Source organism: Salmo salar, chromosome ssa01 (genome assembly GCF_905237065.1).
Source record: "Salmo salar chromosome ssa01, Ssal_v3.1, whole genome shotgun sequence".
Classification (NCBI taxonomy): domain Eukaryota; kingdom Metazoa; phylum Chordata; class Actinopteri; order Salmoniformes; family Salmonidae; genus Salmo; species Salmo salar.
The window spans coordinates 43,535,861-43,556,564 of NC_059442.1; the positions used below are offsets into that span (position 1 = coordinate 43,535,861).

General features: G+C 43.3%; 1 protein-coding gene across 22 annotated transcripts in view; it reads left to right on the forward strand.

Annotated features, from left to right (window-relative positions):
* dtnbb (dystrobrevin, beta b) overlaps positions 1-20,704 on the forward strand; it is a 56,102-nt gene that overhangs the window by 26,146 nt on the left and 9,252 nt on the right. For 10 of the 22 annotated variants that reach the window (XR_006769845.1, XR_006769855.1, XM_014197656.2 and 7 more), the window contains 3 exons: positions 15,863-15,937; positions 19,666-19,786; positions 20,194-20,279. Coding sequence is in view for 20 of the 22 variants with exons in the window: in XM_014197656.2 (XP_014053131.1) it covers positions 15,863-15,937; positions 19,666-19,786; positions 20,194-20,279 (282 nt within the window). In the remaining 2 variants the exon portion in view is untranslated. The remainder of the gene's footprint in view (positions 1-15,862; positions 15,938-19,665; positions 19,787-20,193; positions 20,280-20,704) is intronic. The other 12 variants (XM_014197671.2, XM_014197725.2, XM_014197689.2 and 9 more) reach the window with 5 other exon arrangements.

Below are 20,704 nucleotides of genomic sequence, written 5' to 3' on the forward strand. Positions count from 1 at the left end.
GTAATCCATTTCACGTTTTTTATTACCAACATACAGTATATTTGATCGGCACTTCCTTGAAATATATTGATTCAAAATAAAACAAATACGGGTGAAAGATTGTTCTGGTTTAGATGCTGTTGACTTACCGTTTCCTCATGTTGATGTCTTCTCTAGTATGCTGATTTTACAAGTTCAGTATGCTGCAAATGAGTTTTCTGTCAATTACATCCCTTTTTGTTACTTGGATACCATTGCGCTCTACCGCCATACTGCAGACTACGAGTCAGATTCATCTCTTTCTCTGTCTGGTTTTCTATTTATTTTAAGACCCGGGCTGAATGTCAGTGAGTACTGACATTCAGAGCCATCAGAGGAAAAAGTAGTAATCAGAAAAATGCCAAGAGGAAACATACTGCGTGTGGAAATATGTGTGATGTGCATAGTTTCCTGCATTACTGCCTAAGAAATACTATATCTCCAGACTCTGAATCACTCCTGGGTCCGCAGCTCAGAGTAGGAGTGCTGATCTGGGATCAGGTCTCCTCTCTAATTCATTATGAGTTAAAAGGCTAAACTGATCCTAGATCAGTACTCCTACTGGGACCCTGTAGGGTTGTTCTGCAGGCCTCCCTCCGACTGCTTAAGTGAGATCACAGACGTATTAATGGTATCAAGAGCTTTAAAAATGATTTATAGTTTAAATTATCATTAACTGCTAAACACCAAAGTGTGTGCGTATATCAGAGATTTATGGCTCTCTAGTGTATTCACTGCATTTCACAGAAATTGTGCATTTGATGATGGATTTAGCAGATAGAACGAAGCGTGTGTAAAAATAAACTAATATGGAGTTTTCTTTTGAGATGTTAAGTGATAGGATTCGTTAGTAGCATACAATTGCATTACATGTGTAGAGAAAGGCCCTAAAAATTGTCAAAGACTCCAGCCTCCCTAGTCATAGACTGTTCTCTCTGCTACCGCATGGCAAGCGGTACCGGAGCGCCAAGTCTAGATCCAAGAGGCTTCTAAACAGCTTCTACCCCCAAGCCATAAGACTCCTGAACATCTAATCAAATGGCTACCCAGACTATTTGCATTCCCCCCCTCCCTCACCCCCCCTTTTATGCCGCTGCTACTCTCTGTTATTATCTATGCATAGTCACTTTAATAACTCTACCTACATGTACATATCACCTCAATTACCTCGACTAACCGGTGCCCCCGCACATTGACTCGGTACCGGTACCCCCTGTATATAGCCTCGCTATTGTTATTTTACTGCTGCTCTTTAATTAGTTGTTACTTTTATTTCTTATTCGTATTTTTGAAACTGCGTTGTTGGTTAAGGGCTTGTAAGTAAGCATTTCACTGTAAGGTCTACTACACCTGTTGTATTCAGCATTTCACTGTAAGGTCTACTACACCTGTTGTATTCAGCATTTCACTGTAAGGTCTACTACACCTGTTGTATTCAGCATTTCACTGTAAGGTCTACTACACCTGTTGTATTCAGCATTTCACTGTAAGGTCTACTACACCTGTTGTATTCAGCATTTCACTGTAAGGTCTACACCTGTTGTATTCAGCATTTCACTGTAAGGTCTACTACACCTGTTGTATTCAGCATTTCACTGTGAGGTCTACTACACCTGTTGTATTCAGCATTTCACTGTAAGGTCTACCTACACCTGTTGTATTCAGCATTTCACTGTGAGGTCTACTACACCTGTTGTATTCAGCATTTCACTGTAAGGTCTACTACACCTGTTGTATTCAGCATTTCACTGTAAGGTCTACTACACCTGTTGTATTCAGCATTTCACTGTAAGGTCTACACCTGTTGTATTCAGCATTTCACTGTAAGGTCTACTACACCTGTTGTATTCGGCGCATCTGACAAATACAATGTGCCTCGCTAGTAACCAGATTTCATTGAATAGGGTCTTACATCTTAGCTAAAGCCTATGTTTCTTTAGGATACCTTAGTCTGGAGATTGTTGATGGGCAATGTGCATTCTCATGCTTTCTCTCAGAAGCCGTTTCAGGGTTAGCAGCACAGTGTATAATAAGGAGGTTATAAGGCAAGGTAATGGAGGTTACTGCTTACTCCTGAAACATGACCTGTTACTGTAGCCTGGTCCCACATCTATTTGTGCTTTCTTGCATACTCCTATGGTTGTTCTTTGGCATGACAGGCAAACAGATCTGGGATCAGGCTACTGTTAGTGTGCCTCTTCGTTGCTGCTGGGGAGTCAAAGTAGAAACTGACGCAGTATGAGGGTTATTCACAGAGCTCCTCCCTCCTGTCTGTCATCTCCTTCCATATCGCCCTTGAATGATGTTGAAAAGGATTTTCTGGGTTCCACCAAACCAAACACAATTTTTATCCGATTGTGGTGACAGCAGGGAATGAGTTGGGCAACGAGTCCAAGAACAGTATTATGGATCATAATGAAGTATGATGAGGGGCTGAAAAGTAATCAAATGTAAAACCTAAGCATTGAATAAAACTCATAAAATAATTTTTCTATCTTTGCCGTATCTGCTCTGACCAGAGGGCACAATGGTCGGTTTGTTTTGCATATGGCTTTTGCTTCTTCCTTTTCATATTTCAATTTTAAATCTGAGGCAATTAAATGCTGCTCTTCCCCCCAGCAATATTCCCCGGAACCCTTCTGGAATAAATGTAGGGGAAAATACATCCTCTTCCTCAAAGACCATTTTCAAAGACCTAAGTTGTGTTCTAAGTGGCACTCTACTCCTTATAAAGTGCATTACTTTAGACTAGAGCTCTACCGGCCCGAGTCAAAATTAGTGCACTACAAAAGGGATAGGGTTACGTTTAGGACGTAGATATAGTCGTCTGTTTTCTAATGAGGACAAATGTATTCTGAGAGGATGAGGGTTCGTAAAAATGTCCTGAATTTGTATTAGGAGGACTGAACCGAAATGAAACAGTGTAATTAAGACGATGGAGTTTAAATTGAACTCTGGCTGCAATGTTAAGACATCGGCAGATATAATGGGTGGGTTTGAAGCGTAAAGGATTAATATGTGATTGAAGTGTAGGCTAATGTCAATGTACAGGATTTAAACCCATTGAGCTAATGAGAACCTTGTGTGACAGACAGTGGATATGATATACTTGGTGTGGCCTGAGCTCCTCAGCAGGCTATAAGCAAGCTGTGAATTTAGGATCCCCTGACTGACAGTGAGTTTCCAGTGGATTTATACACTACATGAAGGGCAGCAGAGTTATGGTTTTGTGATGGACTATCTGTCACTGTTGATCTGTACATTTTGAACTGATTTAGGCGACCATGTTTTTAGCACCTGACTATTTGACTCCCTCAATAATATATCATGATGGATTGGAAATTATTTTCCTACTGTAGCTACTGGCTTTCTGTGGCTTTACGCTACACAGTACTACTCAATTCCTCATTTTATGATTGGATCCCCCCCGCCACCAATTATGCTTTTGGTTTGGCCCGGTTTGTGAAGGGTAATAATAAAAAGTTGTGCAAGACTTGTAAGAAGAATGGAGCAATAGTTCCTCTCTTTCTCTCTCTCTCCTCTCTCTCTTCTTAACAAACCCTTCATTCTGTGAGCTAACTTGTAACAAATAAAGAAGTACAGTCACATTTAACATGCTAAATCCACAAGCGCGAATTAGAATAATATAGAAAAGGATATTTTTCAAATGGAGAAAGTTTCAATTGCAAAGTGACGACATGCGCGTCTCGTGTGTGAGTGGTATTTCTCAAAACGAGTGATAATTGGTAACGGTTATATTGGGCTCAATTTTGTGAGTTCAAAGACAACTTTGGTATTATTATAAACTTTGAAACTGGTTTTTAGTAGGCTACAGAATTAGAGAAGGGCTGTTTCTCTTAACCTCAGGCAGTAGGCTCAAGCAAGCCTGTTTCTCTCCCAAGTCAGAGGCAGCATACCTGTCTCACAGACTCAGACCAGCTGCAGCAACCCATCCTCCTTATTTATGTTTAGAAAAACTAATTTGTTTCATCGGGGGGGGGCATGCCCCTGGGTCCACCCCCCCCCCAATATGCAACACAAAGTTAAACCCTTGCCTGTACTGTACTGAAATAAGTTTGAAGTAGTGACCTGGGGCCGCATTGATACTTACCAAAAATATAAATGCAACATGCAACTATTTCAAAGATTTTACTGAGTTACAGTTCATAGAAGGAAATCAGTAAATATAAATATATTCATTAGTCCCTAATGTATAGATTTCATGACTGGGCAGGGGCGCACCCACTGGGAAGCCCGGCCCAGCCAATCGGAATGAGTTTTTTCCCCCACAAAAGGACTTTATTCCAAAGTTCGAGAACCGTGCGTCCTACAAAACACGACCATGTCAAGCCGCACTGCAATGCAGTGCCTTAGAACGCTGCGACACTCGTGAGGCCCGTAAACACATTTGTGCACAAAATTTGTCCACATGAAACATTTCTGGGATATTTTATTTCAGCTCATGAAAAATGGGAACAACACTTTACATGTTGAGTTTATATTTTTGATCAGTATATAACTGTTGTGTACATTTTACACAAAAATATCTCTGTGTGCCATTTCTGAAAAACTATGCATGCACAAAAATATTAATATTTATAAACTTGGTGCACGCCATACATACACGTTTCCTGTTATAAATCAGACCTGTCGTAAAACTGTGCGCGCGTGCACGAGCATTATAACTCCGCCTGAAAAACACCGCTTACCCTCTTCCTCCCTCTCTCTCTTTGACCTCCTCTGCCTGTCTTTGACCTCCTCTGCCTGTCGTTTTTTTGGTGACAGTAACGCCCTTATTTGCTGTACACTTTAGAAGTATTGGAATTAGGCCAAGACAGTATCTGAAGGAAATAGCAATGGTGAACTTGGATCAAATGTCTTTGGCGGCATTGGCAGAATGTTTTATTTTGCAGGGACATTTGCTGTAGCCTATCTGACCGTATCTGAAAGACAAAAACAGTTGCAAATTGTTGTGAACCTGTAAACAGACCGTTTGAATTCAACAATGTTTTGCATTTACCTTTTCCCTATCCTGAATATGCTGCACTGCCCTCTAATTCTGAAACTTAAAAAAAATCTAATTACAGTAGGCCTACTTACAGTGGTAACCTACACACTTTAATGCAAATGATCAACTGTCTGTTTTACCTGTTAAATTCTACTGAACGTTATAAACCGCCGCTCCCTCTCGGGATGCATAGAGCAAAGAGGTGAAATTATAATAGCTTATCTAATAGGCCCAATTATATAAATGAGAGATGCAGTTGGTAATTTGTTGTATGGCTACTTAGGGAATATGAACTATCATGGCCAAAACAATGTGAGGAATTTATTCCACAATGGTTGTGATATATTCTGTTTCTAAATGAAATACTGTCTACTGGAGAAATTTGACATTACAGTATTCTGACGTGGCCTGCAAACGAAAAGGTGACTGTTCTACCATTATACTGCACTTCGGATCAGATCCATTAAATCCGTACATTTTCTCGCTAATGGCAAATGTTATTATATTTATCTGCCTGTTTTTTTTTTATGAATAAGTGTGTCATGATATATTCCTACACAAGGCTGCTAGGCTACTTTTGCCTCCTTGTAATGGAAGACTTCAACCACTAGAAACTGTGCGTACGCATGGTCTAAAGTTTGCGGGAGACAAGCACATTCTCACATCAAGGGGGCATATTTTGTGTGTGTCACGATCGTCAAAAGGAGTAGAAGAAAAAAGGGCTGCCTAAGTATGATTCCTAATCAGAGACAACGATAGGAACCATACTCGGCTCAACACAAAGAAATATAAACCATAGAATGCCCACCCCACACCCTGACCTAACAACCTAGAGAAATAAACCGTCTCTCTCAGGGCGACAGTGTGGGTGCAATGTTTATAAATGATGCCCCAGGTCATACTCACTGTAACTGTAAATATTTCTTCCACCCAACCTTTACTCATCGTTAAAGGACTGACTGTTGTCTGTAATGTCAGAATGCCTCCTGTTCTTTTATTCCTTCACACATCCCCTTAGTCAATACTAATCCTATCACTGCCATTGCAATAGGAAATAGTTCTGTAATTAATTTAGCTGTGAGCGCAATGTGATTTTATGACAGGGATATTGACAGACGGAGAGAATGAGGGAGAGTGCATTAAGTAGTAGATTCATTTTATTGAGGGAGCGAGGGAGGGATGGAGGGAGGGATGGAGGGAGGGAGAGCTTCAGTCGCAGTGCAAAAACATCCTTATAAACACTCCGAGCACATCAGTCTTAAACCTTTTTATGTAAGAGTCTTCTCAACCACTACTCTTAATAACAGTATTTCTCCAGAAATGGGAGCTATTTTTGTACTCTGTATGCAAAAAGGTTTGATTATTTCTGAGAGGATAGTACAGTACTGTATATGAAACACAGCATGTAAAGTCTTTGGTCCCATGTTTCATGAGCTGAAGTAAAAGATCCTGTATATTTTCCATATGCACAAAAAAGCTGATTTCTCTCACATTTGTTTACGTCCCTATTATTGAGCATTTCTCCATTGCCAAGATAATCCATCCACCTGACAGGTGTGGCATATCAAGAAGCTGATTAAACAGCATGATCATTACACAGGTGCATGTTGTGCTGGGGATAATAAAAGGACACTTTAAAATGTGCAGTTTTGTCACACAACACAATGTCACAGATGTCTCAAGTTTTGAGGGAGCGTGTAATTGGTATGCTGACTGCAGGAATGTCCACCAGAGCTGTTGCCAGAGAATTTAATGTTCATTTTTCTACCAACGTCATTTTAGAGAATTTGGTACGTCCAACAGGCGTCGTATAGGCGGGCGGTTTGCGGTTTGCTGATGTCAATGTTGTGAACAGAGTGCCCCATGGTGGCGGTGGGGGCAGGCAATAAGCCAGACACAATGAACACAATTGCATTTTATCGATGGCAGTGGGATTACACAGAGATACCGTGACGAGATCCTGAGGGTCATTGTCGTGCCATTAATTCGCCGACATCACCTCATGTTTCAGCATGATAATGCACGGGCCCAGGTCGCAAGGATCTGTACACAATTCCTGGAAGCTGAAAATGTCCCAGTTCTTCCATTGCCTGCATACTCACCAGACATGTCACCCATTGAGCATGTTTGGGATGCTCGGGATCGACGTGTACGACAGCGGTGTCACGTCCTGACCATATACTTAGGTTTTTTTGTATTATATTTGGTCAGGACGTGGCAGTTATGTTTGGTTATGGTATAGTGGGGTTGTGAGTGTTGGGGTAGGTTCTAGGTTAGGTATTTCTATGTGGAGTTTAGTGAGTGTATGTCTGTTTGGTTAATTGGGGTTGGGACTCTCAGTTGAAGGCAGGTGTTGTCTATCTGCCTTTGATTGAGAGTCCCATATAGTGGGGTGTGTTTGTGTTTGATTTTTGTGGGTAATTGTAATTTTGCACTGTGTTTCGTTTCACCTGTGAAACTGTCACCTTTCTCCTTTGCGTGTTTATTTTGTTTTGTCGTTTCCATCTAAAATAAATATGATGTGGAACAGTCAACCTGCTGCGTATTGGTCATCGAGTGATTTCGACATATCTTCCGATGAGGGAGAATACGAGGAACGTGACAGAATTACCCACCACCTGACTCCGCCAATCTCCCCGTGTGCCCCCCCCAAAAAAATTGTACTTATGGAGCTCTCCACGGCCAGGATCCATAGGGCCGAGGTGTCCACTGTGACAACCTGCCTGGGAGGCAGGTAGAACCCGAGAGGCAGCCCCAAGATTTTTTTAGGGGGGGGCACAAGGGCTATTTGGCGGGGCGAGATTACAGCCCCAGGCCAGCTCCCCATACCCTTGTAGGGCAGACTGGACAGGTCCCGTGCTTTGGGGTTGGGGCTGTGGTGAGGCCTGGGATTTTCAGGCCGGTAGGCAAGGTACCAGCGCCCCGCATGTGCCAGGGCGAAGTAGGCATCGAGCCGGAAGGGGTGATGCCAACCCTGCGCTCAAGACCGCCAGTGCGCCCTTTCGGTCCGGTGTTTCCCGCTAGATGCACTAGCATGGAGGTGCGTGTCTCCAGGCTGGCACGTCCAGTACCAGCCCCACGCATCAGGAGTCTAGTGCGTCAGCCCTGCACCGCCAGTCAACAGTCGTCGGAGCTGCCCGCCAGTCAACAGTCGTCAGAGCTGCCCGCCAGTCAACAGTCGTCAGAGCTGCCCGCCAGTCAACAGTCGTCAGAGCTGCCCGCCAGTCAACAGTCGTCAGAGCTGCCCGCCAGTCAACAGTCGCCAGAGAGGTCAGACTGCGCTGAACTGCCGGAGTGGCCAGACTGCGCTGAACTGCCGGAGTGGCCAGACTGCGCTGAACTGCCGGAGTGGCCAGACTGCGCTGAACTGCCGGAGTGGCCAGACTGCGCTGAACTGCCGGAGTGGCCAGACTGCGCTGAACTGCCGGAGTGGCCAGACTGCGCTGAACTGCCGGAGTGGCCAGACTGCCCTGAACTGCCAGAGTGGCCAGACTGCCCTGAACTGCCAGAGTGGCCAGACTGCCCTGAACTGCCAGAGTGGCCAGGGCCGCCCGCCAGCCCGGTGAGTCCTGTGCCTACGCCTAGGGCCAGGCCTCTGTCATGTCTCCCCAGCCTGGTGAGTCCTGTGCCTGTGCCCAGGGCCAGGCATCCATCATGTCTCCCCAGCCTGGTGAATCCTGGGTCAGGGCCGTCGGAGGATCCGACACCGGGGTGCGGCCCAGAGGATCCGACACCGGGGTGCGGCCCAGAGGATCTGACACCGGGGTGCGGCCCAGAGGATCCGACACCGGGGTGCGGACCAGAGTATCCGACAACCTCTTGCGACCCGGGACTGAGGGGGAGCTGCCTGTGACCCAGAACCGGGTGAGTCTGGTCACAATTCTAAAATAAAGTTGATTAACTATGACTGTGATGATTCTGCCTACAACCCAGAACCGAAGGAGTCTGCCTACTGTCCTAAGCCCAACAGGTCTGTCTACGGTCTGTTGGACAGTAGGCCAGAACCGGAGCCACCTCCAATATAGGTGGGTTGGGGAGGGGGGGTGTAGCACTGTGCCGTCGTTGACGGCAGCCACCCTCCCTTCCCTCCCTTTAGTTAGGAGGTTAATTGTGTGTTGTTGTTTTTTTTTGTTTTGTTTTTTTCTGTTGGTTTTGTGCATTCAGTGTATGCACCTTTAGGGGGGGGGTAATGTCACGTCCTGACCATATACTTAGGTTTTTTTGTATTATATTTGGTCAGGACGTGGCAGTTATGTTTGGTTATGGTATAGTGGGGTTGTGAGTGTTGGGGTAGGTTCTAGGTTAGGTATTTCTATGTGGAGTTTAGTGAGTGTATGTCTGTTTGGTTAATTGGGGTTGGGACTCTCAGTTGAAGGCAGGTGTTGTCTATCTGCCTTTGATTGAGAGTCCCATATAGTGTGGTGTGTTTGTGTTAGATTTTTGTGGGTAATTGTAATTTTGCACTGTGTTTCGTTTCACCTGTGAAACTGTCACCTTTCTCCTTTGCGTGTTTATTTTGTTTTGTCGTTTCCATCTAAAATAAATATGATGTGGAACAGTCAACCTGCTGCGTATTGGTCATCGAGTGATTTCGACATATCTTCCGATGAGGGAGAATACGAGGAACGTGACAAGCGGGTTCCAGTTCCCGCCAATATCCAGCAACTTCACACAGCCATTGAGGAGGAGTGGAACAACATTCCACAGGTCACAATCAACAGCCTGATCAACTCTATGTGAAGGAGATGTGTCTTGCTGCATGAGGCAAATAGTGGAAGTTATTTTTTGGAAGGCATCTGTGACCAACAGATTCATATCTGTATTCCCATTCATGTGAAATCCATAGATTAGGGCCTAATTTATTTATTTCAGTTGACTGATTTCCGTGTATGAACTGTAACTCGCTGAAATCTTTGAAATTGTTGCATGTTGCGTTTTATATTTTTGTTCAGTATACATCAAATACATGGTTTCCATGTGTTTGATGCCATTCCATTTACTCTGTTCCAGCCATGATTATGAGCCATCCTCCCCTCAGCAGCCTCCTCTGATATGAAATGCCTGTTGTGTATTGGGCCTTGGAGGACTTTTGGATTTTTCAAACACCTGAAACATCTTTTTCTTATCCACCCTCCCCCCCTCCATCCTCACTTATGGAAAAACTGCATGAATTACACATTCTGATTTCAATTACAGTAAAATCTCTCGCACGCCCACACACGCAGACAGGGGCTTCATGCATCCATTATTTTAGAGGGTGCACAAAGTCCCCTTATGATAAAAACACATTTACACAAGTGGAAAATGTCCAAATGTTTTGCACATGTGAAATCACGTGAAACCATGTGACTTTTGGAATACTTCACATATGATCTGGATTTTCACATGTGAAACCATGTCTTTTTGGAACAAGTTTCACATCTGGATTTTCACATCTGTTTTTAGACATTTTTACAAATTAATAAAAAAATGAAAAGATGAAATGTCTTGAATCTATGTATTCTACTCCTTTGTTATGGCAAGCCTAAATATGTTCAGGAGTAAAAATTGGCTTAACAAGTCACATAACAAATTACTCAGTGTCCACATTCTGTTAAACATGATTGTTGAATGACTACCTCGTCTTCGTACCCCACACATACAATTATCTGTAAGGTCCCTCAGTCAAGTAGTGAAGTGCAGTACCTTGAGGTTACTGCGCTTCACATCGATAAAAACTGGAAACTGCATTCACAGGCTCGCATTCACCGGCTCTGGCCGTAATGAAGACAGAAGAGAGGCACTATGCTGAAACGTGCGCCGGGCATTTCACGGATGTAGCAAAGCAGTGGAACGTTGAAAACAAAAGTTACCACACTTAGCACAGACGGTGCATGGAGCGTGATTGCAGCTGCGAGACGTCTGCCTTTGGAACACCTGCCCTGCACCGCGCACCGTCTCCAAAGGTCCATCACAGTGTCCCTACGGAACAGCGGGTTCGACAATGCCCTAGCCAAATACTGAGGAACTGTTGGGCATTTCAAACACAGCAAGTTGTAAATGGACAAAAGAAGGAGTCACTTGCACAAGATGTCACAACAAGATGGAGTTCCACTCTGGGAATGGTAAAGCGTGTCCACAGAAACCAACAGCCACTGAGGGATACGCTGTCCCGACAGAAAACCAACATCACCATGCCGACCACAGCTGAACTGGAGAAACTGCGGAAGCTGGAGGCACTACTGGAGCGCTACAGTCTTTATCGCACTATTAGTGTTATAATACGACTGTGTATGTGTGAGAGAGAGAGAGTGGAGAGATAGAGTCTGTGTGTATAACAAGTCTCTCACAATTGACTGAAGTGATTTTATATGATCTTCCACTGGAGGCACTTGACTGAACTTCTGGGAGGGGAGAAGTACTATTGGTGGGGTTGCCTGCTTTGTGCCACCTCCTTTTGGGTGATGGAGAGCTCCGATGATGACCCAGCCTACGTGGTAAGATTCAAGCTGACATTCACAACAGACCTGCAGAAATGCAAGGAAAACACCGACCCCACATGGCTGAAGATCGGTTTAAGGACCTGAAGTGCCTTCCCAGACCTGAGAGGGGTGAGGTGTGGGCTTTGGTCAGCAACTTGCTGAAGGAAGAGAGGCCTGCACAGCAACCTGGTAAAGCAACAGAGTCAGAGCCATCAAAGAAAAAAGCTGCCCTCTTGTTGAGTTCGCCCGAGTCTGACGAAGAGGAGGAGTCCATTGAGAAAATGTGTGGAGCGTTACAAAGCAGAGGCCAGCATCAACATGGAGGACTGTCCACTACAGTGGTGGTCACAGCATGCAGGGCCACACACCAGGCTGGCCTGCATTGCACGAAGGTACCTGGCAACGCCTGCCACATCAGCACCTTGTGAGAGGTTGTTTTCACTCTCTGGGCATATCGTACAGAAGAAGAGAGCAGCTTTATCATCTGAGAATGTCAACAGGCTTGTTTGTCTTTGTAACTGACTCAGTGAAAAGAATAGGAGGACGACTGAAGTGTATGGTCAGAGGCTTATGTTCTGTGGAATTCGTGACATTGTTGGACATATTTATGCTCTTTGTTCTTTGTATCCATAGAGACAGTTTTCTTATAGCCAAACCTCCAATCAGTAATTGGGTGAACTATCATTTGGAATGGCTGAAGCTTTAACAGTGGTCTGTGTGTCTAGTTTCATATTATCACAATGTTGCTTTACATGTTGTCACATGTTCTCACGTTAACGGCACATAAGATTAAACCATCCGAAACCGTTGTAAGTAAAGTAATGAAATGGTATGGGGCATTTAAAATGAATGACCTCATCTGTGATTTTGAACTTACAACCTCTGGACTTAAGGTCCCCTGATATTTTTGCTGCGCCACAAAGTCTGCAGCTTTCCCTACACATTCATTAGCTATAATACAGCTCTGCAGTTAACAAAAGAGTGCCATCTGCACTGTTATTTTAGTAATCAGTTATTCTGACTGTTCTCTCATCATTGATGACATTTACTTCAGCAATTTGTGGGTTTTCTGTAGTTGTCTAATGTTGGTGGGGCATATTTTTCGGTTTTAATATTACTCCTGAATCACTATGATGCGTATAATTGTTTTTCTTGAGAGTATTTTTCACAAGGCTGAGATTTACTTTGAAGTCCAAAGTGTAGCAATACAGGTGGAATCAGTAAATGACAGATATGGTGGCGTAGCAGTAATATTGGAATGCTGTGAACCAAGAGATTAGGAGTTCAAATCCCAGGTGAGGGCATGTTGAATAATAATTACTGTACAGATAAACATACATAATGTAGTCATGTATTTCCAAGTGTGTTAAATATGTACATTGGAAACGCTATGTTAAAAGTACTGTGTGTGTCGTAATGTCCATTTGTTGTTTGCAGGGCATTGCTTGTGAAATCTCGTCACATTTTTATCCACATGTGAAAGATTGTGATCACGTGAAAATCCAGATGTGAAACTTCATGAAATGTCACATGTGAAGTGTTCCAAAAACACATGATTTCACATGTGAAAATCATTTGGAAATTTCACTTGATTTTCCACGTGATTATTTTAGTTTTTTTGTAAGGGGACTATAAAATAATGGATGCGTGAAGCCCCTGTCTGTGTGTGTGTGTGTGTGTGTGTGTGTGTGTGTGTGTGTGTGTGTGTGTGTGCGTGTGCGTGGGAGAGGGATAGAGGCAGAGAGGGACAGAGATGGTGAGAGAGAGAGTGAGAGTCTGACTCTGCATTGTCATACAGTCATGTGACTGCTGGGTCTCCTTGGAGACAGCAGCAGAGTAGTTCGATGAGATACGGGCTCAGTTGAGAGCAGAGCGGACCAGGGTATGCAGCTGGCTACAGCAGCACTTGGATGGTTGGATGTATTTGGTTAGCCGCTAGCCGGACAGGTGCTTTCTACCCTCTAAAGGAGGTAAGTGAGATCTCATAGCCTCTTATCTTTGTCTTGGTTTTCACTGAGCCGGTTATTATAGTATTAGATTCTACATGAAAGTGCACGCTGGCTTTTTCATACAGTTGGAGTTACTCAGAAATATTTGATTAGGTCATCAGCATCTAACTAAAGACGTGTTTGTGTCCTGTCTTGCTCAGATGCTAAGACAGTGTAGAACATTCTAAAAGATAGCTCTGCCCAGTGTCTATTTTCCCCGATTTGAGTATGAAGACAGAAATATCAGTGATTTCGCTCATCTTTTTCTTGTCTAAACGTGATCAAACATTCTATTTTTATTGTTTGGGATTGTATATGTGGAGCCAGTTTAAAAATAGTAGTTTAAAAATATGTTCCATGGTGTGCTTTGAAGGTATTATTAGCTTGACTCTGGGGAAATCTAATATTTGATCTTCATAGTAATGCAAATACGCTGCTGACCCCTCGAGTGCATACCCATGAGTAGTACAGTGATTGAATAATGAATTCCGTTGCTTTATTATGAGAAATATTGATGAATACTAATACAGTATAATGGTTATTCTCTTGCGTTCATAGAGATTAGATGTTACTTATTTTCCCTACCTTTCATTTGTGCGAGTACGCAAACTAATGATCAGTTAAAGAACAGTGAACTGTCTGTGTAAACATACTAGTGTTACTTCGCTGAGTATTATTTATAGAAATGGTTCACGTCCATGAAGGTCAAACATTCTTTGAACATATTCTGGAGAAACGTATGCTAAATTATTCTCAGTACGTCAGTACTCATGGCTGTTTAAATTGTTGGAGGCTTGCTGCTGATTAATGGCTAAGCTACAACGAGAGGTGTAGAGATAATGGATAAGAGATAGAGAAAGTGATATGGAGAGAGATAAAAAGAGTGAGAGTAAACGTTATTTTTTGATCATTTCTATACATTGGAGTGTGAAGAGAGAGAGTCTACACTACAGTATTTTAGGAAGAACGCATGAGAGGTAGCAAATTACTTTGCAACTGTTATTTTTCCATACATGGAATGAGAGAAAGACAGATCAGGACCAACACTACTTTATAACTGTTATTTCTCCATACATGGGACTACACATCTTGCATTTTAGCTCTTATCCAGAGTGACTTACAGGAGCAATTAGGGTTAAGTGCCTTGCTCAAGGGCACATCAACAGATGTTTTACCTAGTCAGCTCAGGGATTCAAACCAACGACCTTTCGGTGACTGGCCCAATGCTCTTAACCACTAGGCTACCTGCTGCCCTGGAGTCTGAACTTGACGAGTTCTCTTGTCCGAGCAGCAGAGTCTGCTTCTGAAATGGCACCCTATTTCCTATATAGTACACTACTTTGGGCACTGATCGAAGGTGGTGCACTATCGAAGGTAGTGCACAGGGTGGCAGCGTAGCCTAGTGTTTAGAGCGTTGGACTAGTAACCAAAAGGTTGCAAGTTCAAATCCCAGCGCTGACAAGGTACAAATCTGTCGTTCTCCCCCTGAACAAGGCATTTAACCCACTGTTCCTAGGCCGTTGTTCAAAATAAGAATTTGTTCTTAACTGACTTGCCTAGTTAAATAAAGGTTAAAAAAATATATAGTGAATATGATGCCATTTCAGACACACCCAGAGTGAGCCAATGAGTCAGGAGAATCTGGCCAGAGAGAGCCCCAGCCAGCCAGCAAGCTAGCACAGGACTGCGGTGCTGATATGAAGGCCAGATGGACTTAATAGTCTTTGTTTACTCTCCCAAATTACCTTCTGTAGTGCAATGTCACCTTTCCTTTCCCAGTTCCTCACCAACCACAGACTTCTAGTCTAATTAGATTCCCTGTCTGCTTTTGTTCCTCTTGTACGGTTTTAATTAGTTTTAAGCTAATCAAAATGCCAAATCTATTATTCTTTCATCCAGACCATGACAAATGAACTCACATATACTGTACAGCACAATCAGTAGCAATCTTCTACATAAAGTACAGTTGTTCCCTACATGATAATGATAATCCCCAAACACGAAAGGTTGCATCCATTGATTGTAGTCTACACTCATGATTGCTTATTCATGAATATTACAGTAATTAACATGTTCATGCAAATGCCCTCTCTCCTCCCCTGTAGGGACAGAATCCTCAGATCTCCTTAGTGTATAATAATATACGTACGTAAAGTATATTTCTCCTACAGTGTAGCAATAAAGTCCTGTAATCTTGTGTTTTACTGTTGCAATGTTTCTACATACTGTACAGTAGTTTTGTATGATGATTGCTTACAGTCACCATTGCATATTCATGATTCCTACAGTATTGTAATGCAAATGTCCTCTCTCCCACCCCATAGTCAGTGTATAAGTCTATTTCACAGTGTAGCAATAAAGTGGTATAATCTTGTGTTTTACTGTAGTCAGCAGAAGCCAGTGGCCAACAATATGAACAACACAATGCTCATGTCGTCTGGGGCACCTACTCCTACTAAAAGGTAAGTTCCTCAGAATTAGCTTTGATATGCTCCAATACCTATCATGCCTAACCTATTTCCAGAATTCCTTGCAGAGCATAGACCATTGTTGACCAACTGCTTCCAGCCCTTTATGTCCTGTGCCCTTAAAGATGTTGCCAAGTCCGTCCCCATCTTCCCCTTGGAATCATTCCTGAGAAAACTCATTATTTGTTAGCTACTTTAGGAGCCCTAATCATAACCTCTTGATTGAAATGACATGTATACATGTGTTCAATCGCGTCTGCTATGAGTGTGTGTGTGTTTCCGTGTGTGCGCAGTACTGTGATGTAATCAGGCATTGGCAGAAGCTCCGGGCGATTGAGAGGCAAGATTCAGAACACATTCTCCTCCAGGAGGTCACACGCACGAGCACACACTCACACACTATATTGCCAAAAGCTGCATATCAACAGAACAGAGAAATCCATTCTGATGTTTGGCGAAGTTGGTTCCAGATTGTTCAAAGTTAAGCGTCAATGTGGATGCAAAGAGATGGCTAAGGTAGAGAGTTTGCTCTCGCATTATCAGATCAGAGGAAAGGTGTGTGTGTGTGTGTGTGTGTGTGTGTGTGTGTGTGTGTGTGTGTGTGTGTGTGTGTGTGTGTGTGTGTGTGTGTGTGTGTGTGTGTGTGTGTGTGTGTGTGTGTGTGTGTGTGCGTGCGTGCGTGCGTGCGTGCGTGCGTGCGTGCGCGTGCGTGCATGTGTGCTAAGGTCTTGTTTACGAGGGAGCAAGCCAGCCTGTTCCCTCTCAAATCCTTGTAGCCTGGCGTCTGACTGTGTGAGCTGACATACTGTCACATTTGGTTTTTAAATATTAATCCATGTAATTATTACTGTGTTCTGCTTGGCTTCTTCTGATGTGAAGGGTCTGGGAGTCAAAGATGTCACTACAGCTGAATAACAGGACTCTGCTTTACCTCACTGGCGCTTAGCTGAATGCACCAAAAAAGCTTTACATTTATTTTCCGTATGTTTTAATAAATACATTGAAGATCTTACTCACCACAGCTCTCGCATTAACAATAGCATGATGAAAACAGTACGTAGAGTATCAACCACTGTTTTGTGCCTCAAATTATACAGTGTAGTATTTTTATTTTATTCCGGATTCCAGTTGATGAGGTTATCTTGTCTTTTTTCTTTTATTCAGAGATGTTTTATTGTAAGCTTAGTGCATCATAGGGTTGCAAAATTCTGGGAACTTTCAATAAATTCCATGGTTTTCCCAAAATCCCATTTGGAGGATTCCCGGCATCAGGAAGGACTAAGCAGGACATCCGGAATCCTCCAACCAGGATTTCTGGAAAACCAGGGAATTTACTGAAATTTCCATCAAGAATGGGTATTATTGTAGATTTTGTTTGTAGAGGCTTGACCTTGTATCCCCGTTTTTAACCGGAACCGGTCTGGTCCTCTCTGTCTGCTGACAAAGCCTCTTTTCACTTCTCCAGCCTCTCAAACAGATTGCTCAGCGCTGCTCTTCCAAGGACCAACCCACCGACCGACACCCCACAATTTATGACCTAATACTCATGCAGAATCACCGCACCAGAAAATACAAATAATTTGCTGTTGGAGTGTTCGATTACTTTTAATTTGGAGTTAACTGACTATTGACCGAAACGCCACCAGATATGAAATCACAGACTCAACTGGTAGGCAGACTGAATCTTATTAACGAGGGGTGTCAATATTGTTGCCATCACGCTCAAGTCGAGAACAGTTACTTACAGTATTTTCCACCTGAAATACTTCATGAAATGTTACATTGATTGCATTGTAATAACATAAACATGTGTAAGAGAGACAGATGGAGGGATGGAGGGATAGCCCTGTGATTGTGTTGATAAACAGGTTCTGAGTGTACAGTATATGAGCAGCCGTGTTATTATGCGGTAGGGCCTAACAACAACAACACTATTTTATTGTCCAATGGGAAATGTGTATGCTGAGACTCAAAGCAGCGCAGAATCAGTCACAGAGCAGTGTTCCTACATTAAACCGTTTTTGAGCATGTTGTGCGTCAAATGGCATAAGCTCATTTGAACCTAGTACAGACAGAAGGGCATTGGTGACCGGCTGCTCACAGAGGATCAACAAGCCGTTTACACACAGTCTTGTCTGCTAGCCTTCTCCCAGATCCACAGTATAGGTGCCGTCTTGCCAACTCCAATGCTCATTGTCATGCCAAGTTAGCATGAAAATGACATAGGAGTTGGCAGGACAGCACAGTGGATTTGGGACCAGGCCATGAAACCAACCAACACAAACAGATCTGGGGCCAAGCTAGCAGACAAGGTTGTCTGTGACCATAGGAGTTGGCTGTACAGCACAAACAGATCTGGGACCAGGCTATTGTCGGCATTGACTGGTTCAAGGAAACTCGGTCTCTGATGAAGCAGAGGCAGTAAGACACGACCTGGTCGGAGTGGTCTTGTAGATTAATGGAGGGGAACGGCTAACAGCCCAATTCTGACTGAGCCAGTGTGGTTATCGTTCTCTTTTCCACTCTGATGTACACAAATGTATTACTTAAATCCTGGGACATAGTTGGTTTCTAACAGGACTGACCTCTCAGACTTCTCGGGCCGTTTTCCTGGACGCAAAAAAAGATTGGTAGTGACAGTCCTTAAACATGCACTCCATGAGACGGTGGAATGTACTGGGGGTATAGCCATGGGTGTGTAGTCATGGGTCGCACGTCAGCCAAACTAAAACCAAACGACATCCAATTTATTTGAAGCTGGGTTTTAACTGGACTGACCTCTCAAACTCAATCTAGACTGTGTTATGACTGTTAGACAGTGGATAAAAAGCTGAAGTGGATATTAAACTGTAGTTGAGGTTTTACAGATGCAATTTCTTTCCATCCAGATTGTTGTTTAATGGTCTTATTCATGAGGGAGAGAGGGAGGGAGGGAGGGAGGGAGGGAGGGAGGGAGGAAGATCATTGCAGACCACTCATAGAGAGGGGATAGCATATGTCCAATCATCTGTTCAGACCATATGCCTCGATGAAAACCAAAGTCACACACATATTTGACTTTTCCGGGTAAATGGTTTTGGAATGAGCAGCTGTGATGGAATCTGACATGTGTGGCCTGTTGCTGTATTGGGATTCGTGTTGTCCCCATAAAGACTTATGGAAACCCAGGATAATCAGACCTTTTTCACATAAGTTCTTAATCATCAGACCACAGTGATGGCATAAGTTATAGGGGCGGCAGGTAGCCTAGCGGTTGGAGTGGTGGGTCAGTAACCGAAAGGTTGTTAGTTCAAATCCCTGAGCTGACAAGATGAAAAATATGTTGATGTGCCCTTGAGCAAGACCTTTCACTTAATTGCTCCAGGGTTGTTGTTGATAATGGCTGGCTGTGACCCCACTCTCCGAGAGGTGTCCAATTTACACATGCTTATGAAATAGGGCAAATATAAACACCCACCAAATGAATTTATGATTATTTCCATGGCACTTACATGCCATTATTATTGCACATTTAAAATGTATGAAACATTATTGCTCTATGATCTCTATCCCTCACTCCTTCTCTCCCTCCTCCCTCCCTCCCCCCCTTCCTCTCTCCCTCCTCCCTCCCTCCCTCCCTCCTCCTCCCTCCTCCCTCCCTCCCTCCCTCCCTCTCTCTCTCTCTCTCTCTCTCTCTCTCTCTCTCTCTCTCTCTCTCTCTCTCTCTCTCTCTCTCTCTCCAGTGTCTTGGAGAGTCCCAGCAGGCTAGACGAGGAGCATCGTCTGATTGCTCGCTATGCAGCGCGCCTGGCAGCTGAGGCAGGCAACTCCACAGTGAGTAGCTCCACAGTGAGTAGCTCCACAGTGAGTTGTGTGGGTGTGTGTGTGTGTGACTAGTAGGGCGCCCCAGGGTGGGATTCTGTCCGCCTGCATTTAGCCTCTTCTTATTATGTAACACTTTGTGTAACTGCAGAATGTCCATAAAGAGATAACAATGATGTCTGCACCCAGAATCTAATCAGATCATGTTAAGGCTGTTACCAGAGACTAAGATGATCATTACTCACGGTGTAGTCCGTTGATCAATGTTAAAGGTGAAATTAGATTGCAGGTTGGCTGAAAAGGCCCAGGGTGTTAGATTAGATATTCAACGTCTAAAGCACAGCACGCATGGCTTTTACTTCTGGCCAGTAGATCATGTTTGATGTGTTACTCTCTTTTATCCACTCAGTTTTATTCATTCTGTTTTTAATGGTAATTCTGTCTTTCAGCAATGTCCTCCAACAGATCTGAGTTTCAACTTTGATGCCAACAAACAACAGAGGCAGCTAATAGCAGAACTAGAGAACAAGAACAGGTGGGAATGTATTTGATTGTCACTTTATGAATAAACATGAAAAAAATGGAATAATCACTACTTAAAGTAACTGTCCAGTGAAAATGTAACTTTTAAAAGTTCATATTCTGTTCACTCATACACAAATAACGTAGTTAACCCATCCTATACTGGCCAAAGCATCAATTGGAGAAAAAAAAACACTTCCAAAACCCCACCTCAAACTAAGCAAGCTATTTCCTCATAGAACATGATGTCATATTGGTTCATTGGCTGAGCTGGCCAATCAGCTGTCTACTCGCATTAATATTTTGAATAACCATTCTGTTGTTGGGGTACGCCCACATCATTCCAACACAGAAAAGCTGCTTTTTAACATACTTAATAAAAAAACAACTATTTCACTCATATTGTAATGAGTTATAGGTCATATTTCATAGAAATAT